Source organism: Solanum tuberosum, unplaced genomic scaffold (genome assembly GCF_000226075.1).
Source record: "Solanum tuberosum cultivar DM 1-3 516 R44 unplaced genomic scaffold, SolTub_3.0 scf00115, whole genome shotgun sequence".
Classification (NCBI taxonomy): domain Eukaryota; kingdom Viridiplantae; phylum Streptophyta; class Magnoliopsida; order Solanales; family Solanaceae; genus Solanum; species Solanum tuberosum.
This window is the reverse complement of record NW_006239044.1, coordinates 1,027,748-1,037,863: the sequence shown is the minus strand read 5'-3', so window position 1 is coordinate 1,037,863 and position 10,116 is coordinate 1,027,748. Positions and strand designations below refer to the sequence as shown.

Genomic DNA, 10,116 nt, shown 5'->3' with positions numbered 1-10,116 from the left:
TTGTTGAATGTTTTTCGCTCTTGATTCTAGTCTTTATATATACATATATGATTATTGTGGTTATTTTTTATTTCTTCAACTAAAAAATCCCTTATCATTCTAAAATCAACAAAAAATTACAAATAATATTAGGTATATTTCTATGTATTCGATTATGAAATTAAGGTTATAATTATTTTGTTTAATATTTTGTTTTTATTTGTTTAAATGTTGAATGAAGAGAAATCATTCATAATATTCTTTTATTTTCTTAGTTTATATTGAAGCCTAGTTTTTCGTCCATCTTGTTATTTACCGTCTCATTCATAAGTCAATGTAAATTTTTTTCAAATGTATTAACATTGTTTAGTATAGTCAGATATGTATGATGTTAGCCTCATAAAAATTACAAATAATATTAGGTATACTTTTATATCTTGAACCCACTTTGTGAAAATCCTGGGTCCGCCACTGGCTACAAGTAAACTAGCGAATATATTGTGTCATCATAACATTCACTTGGTGGAACCTCTGTACTAATTAATGAATCAAATGGGGATGATGACGCTGATTTTGAGAAAAAACTATTTAGCTGTAGAAAGAACAAAACGCAACCGCTAACTTTTATATCGAATAATTAATATAGTTGCAATCATATCAAGTAACAAATAGTACTATTTAAAAAAGAAAAGTCAGAAATTTATTTCAGAAAATGAAAACATAATACATTGCGTTCATAGTCGATTTTTAGCGTTTGTAGGATAATTGGAAGAGAAAGAGGAGAGTTGGAGGCGACCAAAGTGAACAACTATTTTCTAAACCCTAATCCATTTTTCTTCTCTTTAGTCTCCCCCAACTCTCCCAATCATCCTACAAACCCTAAAAATGGATAGAATCCCATGACAATTTTGGACAGGAAAATAAGGTAATCTACAAGTAGCACTTATTGTTCCATGGAGTGGCCAAACAATTTTGTATAAGTGCCAAAATTAACATAGACGATCGTGATTTGTAAGCTAGGAAGATCTGAGAAAATATACTGTGGAAAACGAAGATAGCACGTACTGAAAACGGTTGATGTAACTAACCCACATGTTCTGAATGTAATTTTTACCCCAAATGACTGAAACATCACCGTACAAAATGAGACCTAATGCTAATGCCCTTCTCAGTGAAACAAACTAAACCAAATCCTGAACAAATATGAGTAAAAAACGATACGTAGTTACTACATGTAAAGTCCTTCAGGCACTCCCTCTTTCTTCTTGAACATCACCTTATCTTTCGCCTTCTTGAAATCTGCATGAATCACCTGTAGAGAACATAATAATTTTGTCAACGTCTATAGGAAAATGCAAACTATTAGCTCCCAAGCTTTACCGAACCCCTGCAACATGATTTTAAGAACCCCTACGGGACATGAACCCAAGCATGCTCCCTGATCAATTTACATTACAACATACAACTCCACACATGAATGAAGACGTGAACTTGGTTAATTCCAAAGTTATGAGCATTTGGGTGCAAATTGGAGCCGAACTAAATCCCTCATTTCTAAAAGAAAAACATAACTTCCCATTTTGAGGTCTTACCTTCATACGCCGTTCTCTTAGAGCAAGCAATCCAGCTTCAGTACATATTGCCTTGATATCAGCTCCAGAAAATTCATCCTTGGTCATAACAAATTCTTCTAGGTTGACATCATCAGACAAAGTCATCCTTGCTGTGTGTATCTGATATCCCAAATTAGATTTTCTAGTCAGCAAATAGGAGGCAATCCGGGATTCATCACTCAGTAGTATTTGCAAACATCACAATAACAAACCTGGAATATGCGCCTCCTTGTTTTAATATCAGGAAGAGGGAACTCAATCTTCCTGTCTATTCTACCAGGTCGCAGTAGGGCAGGATCAAGACTCTCGATTTTATTTGTAGCAAGAATCACTTTAACATCTCCTCTGGAATCAAAACCATCTAGCTGGTTCAACAACTCTAACATGGTCCTCTGGATCTCACGTTCACCACCAGAATGTGCATCATACCTGCAGATGAAGACATTAATTAACAGAAATGCACAATATTCCAATCTTCAAGTTACTGATGCCAGAGACAAACCTCTTGGTACCGACTGCATCAATCTCATCAATGAAGACGATAGAAGGTGAGAGATCGTCAGCAACTCTGAAGAGCTCCCTCACCAATTTAGGCCCATCTCCCAAATATTTCTGAATCAGTTCACTTCCAACAACACGCAAGAAAGTTGCCGAAGTGGAGTTTGCAACTGCCTGAACAAAAATCATTAACACAGCTCAGATTTTATCTTCTGCATACCCAAAGAGACAATAGTACCTCGACAGCATTAATAAACACTCAACAAAGACTGTACTATCTCCAGTCAATTTTAAATGTATCCATTTAAGGAAACCAAGGTGGCATTTAGTTCCCCAAAATCTACCTGTACCCCTATAGATGACCTAAAATGTCTTAGAAGAGATAAAGGGTAATTTGAAGTGATATAAGGGGTAACTTAGTAAAAAAAAAAAAACCTTATAATTAATGCTATTATATGGTTTTGGTAAAGGGTGTGGCCCTTAAACACCATTTAAAACGGACCGGAAGAAGTAACTGCTAGCAGTTCTTACACAAACACAAATGGATAGCATGACAGTTGAACGCGCTAATGGCAACCAGACCCGGAAAAAATATCCAACAAACAAATTATTCCTCAAAATTCAAAGACATAGCATGACACTCAAACAGGCTAATGGCAACTTAACTTGTAAAAGGCATCCAACAAACCAGATTTTCCTCAAAAAATTGACATGGGCATTATGAAAGAACTTTTGTTGTACCATCATAGTAATATCGCATGTTGATTTCAAGTAACTCAACATGCCAGGACATGTAAAAAAATCTTATCCAAACAAAGAATGACACTCAATCGTCCAAAAGAATCTGCTCATTATCATATGAATCTATCCCAATAAGTAATTCCATTGACACCGGATTTCAGTCAAATGTATTCTCAAGTAAACTCCAGCACTTTAAGAAAATTCCCAATTTTCTACCAAATAACACTCATCATTATTTCCATTTCTTCACAAAACCTTAATGGCTTCCTACATACCCCAGTTTAACATTAGAAAGTCATCTGGGGAATATACTTGGACAGGATTAATTCTTTCTTTAGAAATTTCAAAGAACATGAAACAGTATTTGGTCCAATATTCTTCTGATTTACTCATAGGGATGGAAAATGTGGTGGCACTGGGCGGGTGCAGGGAAAACCCGCATAAACCCACAAAGACTTCTCCCCATCCCACCCTGCATAGCATAATTTTTTTGTTTTTCCCTGCCCCGTATAGCTCCAACATTCTTCTGCTTCTAACATTATTATTATTCTGGGGTTGGACAGAGGATTGTAGTTTTTACAGAAGTTGCGATGCATAAATTACTCCCAATAAGACCCTTCGGGGTGGCCCAGTGGTTTGGGCTTGGGACTTCCATGTTGGAGGTCTCAAGTTTCGAAACCCCCTTGCCAGTGAAGCAAGGGGTTTGCCTTCTGGGGTCGAGCTCGTCGCACCGGGTCTTGTCTAGTGCGGGTTACCTCTCCTATGTGGTTTGCGAGCTATTGCATAGGAGCGGGGGTTTTTACCCTGTGCGCAACCCAAAGGGTAGCGACTGCGGGGTTCCCTTGTCATCAAAAAAAATTACTCCCAATAAAGACCCTTCGGGGTGGCCCAGTGGTTTGGGCTTGGGACTTCCATGTTGGAGGTCTCAAGTTTCGAAACCCCCTTGCCAGTGAAAGCAAGGGGTTTGCCTTCTGGGTCGAGCTCGTCGCACCGGGTCTTGTCTAGTGCGGGTTACCTCTCCTATGTGGTTTGCGAGCTATTGCATAGGAGCGGGGGTTTTACCCTGTGCGCAACCCAAAGGGTAGCGACTGCGGGTTTCCCTTGTCATCAAAAAAAAATTACTCCCAATAAGATGATTTTAACTTTTCTATTCTCATCACCTATATTGAACTTACTCTATAGTAGAATGTAGAGGCAACTAATATGTTCTCTGAAAAATGAAACCAAAAGATCCATTTCTGGTGGCTATTTTGACACGCAATGATACCATTTCGTTAAGCCTCCATTTAACAAAAGAAAATGTGTTAGCACTAATTAAGTAATCCAAAGTGTGTTCACATTTTTGTCAAAATGTAAACAAACTTTATTAGCTAACTTAGTAGTGCATCATTCTCAACACTGCAGTACAACATATCATTTCTAGAATTTCTTCATCCGTCACAGATATTGGCTGCAGAATCACACACAACAAAATCATGCTAAGGCTTATTATCATTCAAACATGCACAATATAGCATTGGTTGTCTTCAGGACTGAAAATCACGCTCTGGAAAAGCAGCAACAAACCCCAACCAGCGCACCAGCCCCACCCCACAGATTTTTTCCAAAAAAATATTGTACTTGCCCCTGCCCCCGCCCCCGCAAAAGATCTAACCCACAACACTGGCCCACAAATACCATAACCCACCCCGCCCCATTGCCATCCCTATTTACTCATCCTCTCGGTTTTTCTTCGATCAAATAAGAGACCTACCACTCTAGCCAAAGGAGATCAAAGTGGAGGCTTAAAGAGAGTATTTTTAAGTCCATTATACAAAAGAAAATTTCACAAACCTTTGCAAGCAAGGTTTTGCCAGTCCCGGGCTCCCCATAGAGAATGACCCCTTTAGGAGGTTTTATACCAATGTCTTCATACAGCTCAGGGTGAGTCAAGGGAAGCTCAACAGCTTCTTTAATCTCCTGAATCTGAGCATCCAATCCACCTATATCAGCGTAGGATTCCAAAGGAGCTTTCTCAACCTTCATGACAGACACCATTGGATCAACGTCGTCTTGTAGAAGCCCAACAACAGATAGAACCTGAATAAGAACATACATAAGTCAAAAAGACCCACCCTCAAACTTACATAATTTTCTGCAAAAATAGAGGACAAAGATGGAGATCTTTGCTGAGAAGTTACTGCTAGAAAGAAAAGAAACTATACATAAGTCACAATGACCCATCCTCAACCAGGGACACTTCTACTACAAATATTAAACGAAGAGGGAGAGATTTGCTGAAAAGTTACTGCTAGAAAGAGAACATAAGATGTTTGATAGCATGTGGATTAAGAAAATAAGAGCATTACAGATAAATTTTGAGACCCATTAACCCACGAGAGATAGTGAGTCACTTAGCCACTGGAATTATTTCAATGACTAAGCCACTCCCCAACTTAAACAAAAAAGAAAAACTGATAACCATATATGAATCTTTTTATTACTTCTCAAGTGTGGCATAGATATTCTCACAAAGCGTAAAAACCTGACTAATAGAAAATGTTAATCCAGAAGAGTTGTCAAAAAGAATAGAAAATGTCCATTCAATGAGGTATCACGAACTCCAGGTATTTTATCAGTGTTTTGCTGAATGGTAAAATGTTAATTCAAAAGGATATAACAAACTTCAGTTATTTTAGCAATTTCTTTGTGGCATACTACAATGTCAATTCAAAGGGATATTAGAATTCTGGATAATTTATGAGTTGTTTTGTTACACGATGTTAATTTGTAATTTGATTGGACCATACATTACAAACATTGGAAAAGTTGACCTTCATAACCAGGAAAACTAGTCAAAGCAATCATATCCCACTATCCTTGAGCACTTCGAAAGCAGCTGAATGATAGCTGCCTGACTGTACAACCCCACTGGCACTTTTATAAGGCTCCCATGTACACAACCTAAACCAGAAAGGTTATGGAGGTAGAAGAGCATTTATAAGGTAAACTTGGGGGTTGGGGTGGCTGGAGAGAGAGATACCAAATGAGTTTTAAACATGAAAGGTTAAAAGGTCTTGCTACAGCACTAGAAAATCAAATCAAATATAGAATGATATCGTCAAAACCACTGCAAAAATCTTCACAAGATTTGCAAGCCTACAACAATGAAAATCCATAGACACGTGTGGAACTGCAAAGCTAAAGCCTAATTTCCCTGAAAAAATTGAGTGGCGACCCTGACAAATATTTGAGTTTGGTTTCCACTATACAGACAATAGATAGGAAGGTGGAGGAAATGAATTAGGGTGGCAGGTTAGTATGTAGGAGTATGTCCATATTAGTAGGTAGGAGTGTTTTGTCTTGTTGCCCTTACTAGTAGTCGTAGGACTATTCTTGGTGTTTCTTGTTCTTCAATTTTTATTACTATCTATTGTTTTTGTGTAGTTCGATCATAGTCTTGTTTTGGTGTAATACTCTTTTGCTACTATTTGTTGTTTATGTTACTATCTATTGTCTCTTGTACTTCCATTACGTCTTTTTCTAGATTGTTCGTCTCCAGCTGAGGGTCTATCAGAAACAGCCGCTCTAAATAGCCTCTCTAAATCACCTCTGAGGTAGAAGTAAGGCATGTGTCACCTCTACCCTACCCCACTTTGTAGGACTACACTGGGTATGTTTTTGTTGTTGTACAGACCACATTATAATAGCAAGAAATAAGCATTTAGGCAGCCAATGCTCAAAAAATATTATGTAGAACATATAAAGTAAGAGCATCTAAAAAGGTCCCATCAAACTACTAACTAGCTGCGGGCTGGGGATAAAACACCACTTAAGAGATTACAATTGAGAAAAACACCCCTTGATAAGATAATAGCTCCACCCAACAACAACTAAGCGACAGTCTCAAACAAGTTCGGATCAACAATATGAATCCTCACTAACCATGTTTCTTCATAAGTTCATCTCAGGCCAATATTATACAAATTAAAATAAAAAGCACTAAGAAAGTTCTCTGTATTCTCTACGTTCCCCAACCAAACAACCAGAAACCCCTTGGTTACCCATGTTCATATCCTGATGAAACCTTCAAGAATGTAACTATTGCATGCCCCTCACAGTAGGATATACTTAAATGCACTAAACCCTTACGTTCCCTCAGTTCAGAGCAGTAAATCATAATTAAATAATATTAACAAGAACTGTGAATAAATAATCAGACCTAAAATTCCATGATTCCAATCACTAACAAGGCGTTGTTTGAAACATATTCTGCTATTGTTCCATTTCAAAGTCCAAATACCAAACCAATACCTAGTTAGGAGTATAGCTAACTGTACATGAACTTGCCAATGTCAGTTCTTAACTTCAAATCTGCAATTCGGGGTTATAGAAACGGAACATATACTACTGCAAACCCTAAGTAGGCAAGACCAACAAACATCAAAATGAACTAAAAATAACAAAGTCAAATACCTTATTATGCATCAAAATGGCACAACCAGGCTCCAATTGGTCCTTATCCACAAAGGACAAGATCCCAACATAATACTCTGGCCCAACTGAAGAAGAAACTATGGCATGGTTCTCATCAATAAGCTCCTCTAGATTACCCACGCTCATGGGAGAACCACGTAGATCATCAACCTTAGATCTATCCTCTTCAGTTTTCTCTTCCTGAGGTTTCAGTCTTTCCTGATTAGCCACGAATTCTTCTTCCATTAATAGATAATCTTTGATCCTCTCGAGCTTTAGTAGCCGAAGCTTGCACTTGGTCAGCGGTGTAACAGTCGGGAGCCGAGCTGCCGCTTCAGGTCCTTTCTGTTTGCGCTGCTTACGGCCAACTCGAGCCGGTGGAGCAGCCGGCTCAAACTTTTTCTCCTTCTTGTCTCCGTCGTTCTTCCGATCTCCGGGAAGTTGCCGGTTAAGCCCACCGGGCGTTCCTTGACCCATTGATTCAACGAAGGTTTAACTGTGGAGAAAGGGAGAAGAAGGTCTTCAGAAATGGTATCTTTTTAAACAAGAAATATTATCTGAGCGTGACTAAATTGAGAGACACTATAAATACGGATATCTAACGAGCCTGGACTGGCCCGTTAATATTTGGATCACGGGTAAGGGATTTTTTACCTACATATACAAAAGTAATAATAGAGTACAATATATATTTGCTTTAGCTTTAATTTTGGATTTTCAAAAAGTAATAAAATATTTTTTGATAAAATATATATAAATTCCAACAAAATATATAGCTTGTATATAATTTTATACACAAAATATGTTGTAAATAAATTCGATCAAATCATACAACTTGCATATAAATTTTATTGTATACAAATTCGATCAAAATATATAATGTACTTAATTTTGCAACGTATTTATGTCTTCCTTAACGAGTCTTGATATGAAATTTCAATGAGAAAATAATCAAATGTCCTTCTAATTTATATTTAAATTTCCAACTACACACTTCAATTTCACGGGGTTCTATCACCCCCCCTTGAATTGTTTAAAACTGATATTGTTACACCCTTAAAAAGTGTCACACCCCAAACTCAAGGGGCATAACAGGCGCCTAATGCTAAAACTTAAGTTTGAGCCGATTTTGCTGAACTATTTGCTAATGGTGCAGAACAACCACATAGTTAAGAAAAATAAACAAGTATATCTCGGCTTAAAAACAATCCCTTGGTCATGCAACACCTCAGAAATTGATAAGTTGAGTTGGCAAGAAAGTTGCAAAAAAAATTATGTGGTGCAGGTCCTACGAGTATGTCAACGGTTCCTAGAATGTTCTATGGATTGTAGAAGGCAGACGTAGAAGTTGAGTAAGACTTTTGGGAAATGTTAAGTCGCAGATGAAGGGTCTACGGTTGAATATGACTAATCGTAGAAATAACTATGGGCCGTAGGAAATGCTCGAGAATGGCTTCCAATGTTGATGAAATTTATGTATATCGGGTTCTAAAGATGAGGTCTATGAGCCGTAGAAAGGTTCGTGAAAATTGTAGGAATTGTCGGTTTCTAGTAATGTGTTTACGATTGAACAGGGCGGATCATAGGATTCCTAGTCCATAGAAGTCCTTCGGTAGTTTTAAGTTAGGGTTATTTGGGTGTTTTCCTACCCTTTTAACTTCTAAAGTATGTCGTTTCTAGCCTATTATAATGACCTATAACTTATTGTACTCTTCTAAACCTACCCAATTCCCTCACATTCACTCAAAAACCCCAAATTCCCTCCAAGTTCATCCTCTCCAATTCTCTCAAAAACTCCCAAGGAAAAGCTACGGATTCTTCAAAGATTCAAGGTTTTTCTTCACTCTTTAGGGCTTTGATTACTAGGGTATGTGGAAACTTCACCAATGAATTTCTTTCATCCATTGGGTCCTAAAAGAAACTCAATTTCATTATGATTTCAACCCAAATTCTCTAGGGTTTCATGCAAAATTCTTCGTAGGTTCAAATGTTTATGATTCAATTTTCTATAATTGATCTATTCATACATAATTTGATTCAATTACATGTTTTCCGACGAATTTCATATGAATTCATGTTTTATGTCTATATTATGAATATGAATTATGATTATGAAATTATCCATGCATCATGAAATTGAAGAATTTATGAATAAAGGATGTTTTAGGTAAAGTATCAGATGATTATAAAAGGTTTTCTCACCATGAATGATGATCATGATTTTTAATACTTAGATAAGTACCAATTGACTTGTGAAAGGTTTTCTCACTTATGAAATAATGATTTTGAAAGGACCTATTCTATAAGATAAAGTTTATGATTGAGTTGGTATTGATAGATTCTTACCTTTCCAAGTATTGTGTTATGATGATTATGTCTATTTTCCGTTGGGATTTTACTTAGCACAGAGAGGATTTTGAGATGAAGGTTTTACTGTTAGTAGATGTTTAGTCTTTAGTAGTAATCTCCTTGACCCTTCACATGATTTGTCTTAGAAAGACATAGCTAGTGGATCCACCTAAGTTAATATGTATGGTCCTTACCTTGACAAGTAGGACAATCTCTTTTCTGTGTGGGTGTAACGACCCTAAAAACGAACTAGTGAAACTAGAGCCTCACATGTGAATTTGGAGTTGAGAACTTGATGAAATGATGAGAAATGACCGTGACGTTCGGAAACTAGTCGTTCGAACTAGTGAGTTGTAAGGGTCTTGTCGTTGAAGTTTGGAGTGTTGTTAAAGGACTTAAGGGGTTGATTAGCTAGTTGATTAATCACCTTTATAAGCTAGCAAGACCTTAAGCTAGGTCATGAAATCATTTAGAACCGAGA

At 37.2% G+C, this 10,116-nt stretch overlaps 1 protein-coding gene across 1 annotated transcript; it reads right to left on the bottom strand.

Annotated features, from left to right (window-relative positions):
- Positions 1-1,016: 1,016 nt before the first annotated feature.
- LOC102577756 (26S proteasome subunit 4-like) lies at positions 1,017-7,795 on the bottom strand. The gene is given in 7 exon segments (NM_001288095.1): positions 1,017-1,291; positions 1,572-1,712; positions 1,805-2,021; positions 2,095-2,264; positions 4,665-4,910; positions 7,287-7,763; positions 7,766-7,795. Coding segments are annotated over 6 exon segments (1,335 nt in total). The 5' UTR covers positions 7,766-7,795; the 3' UTR covers positions 1,017-1,207.
- Positions 7,796-10,116: the final 2,321 nt, after the last annotated feature.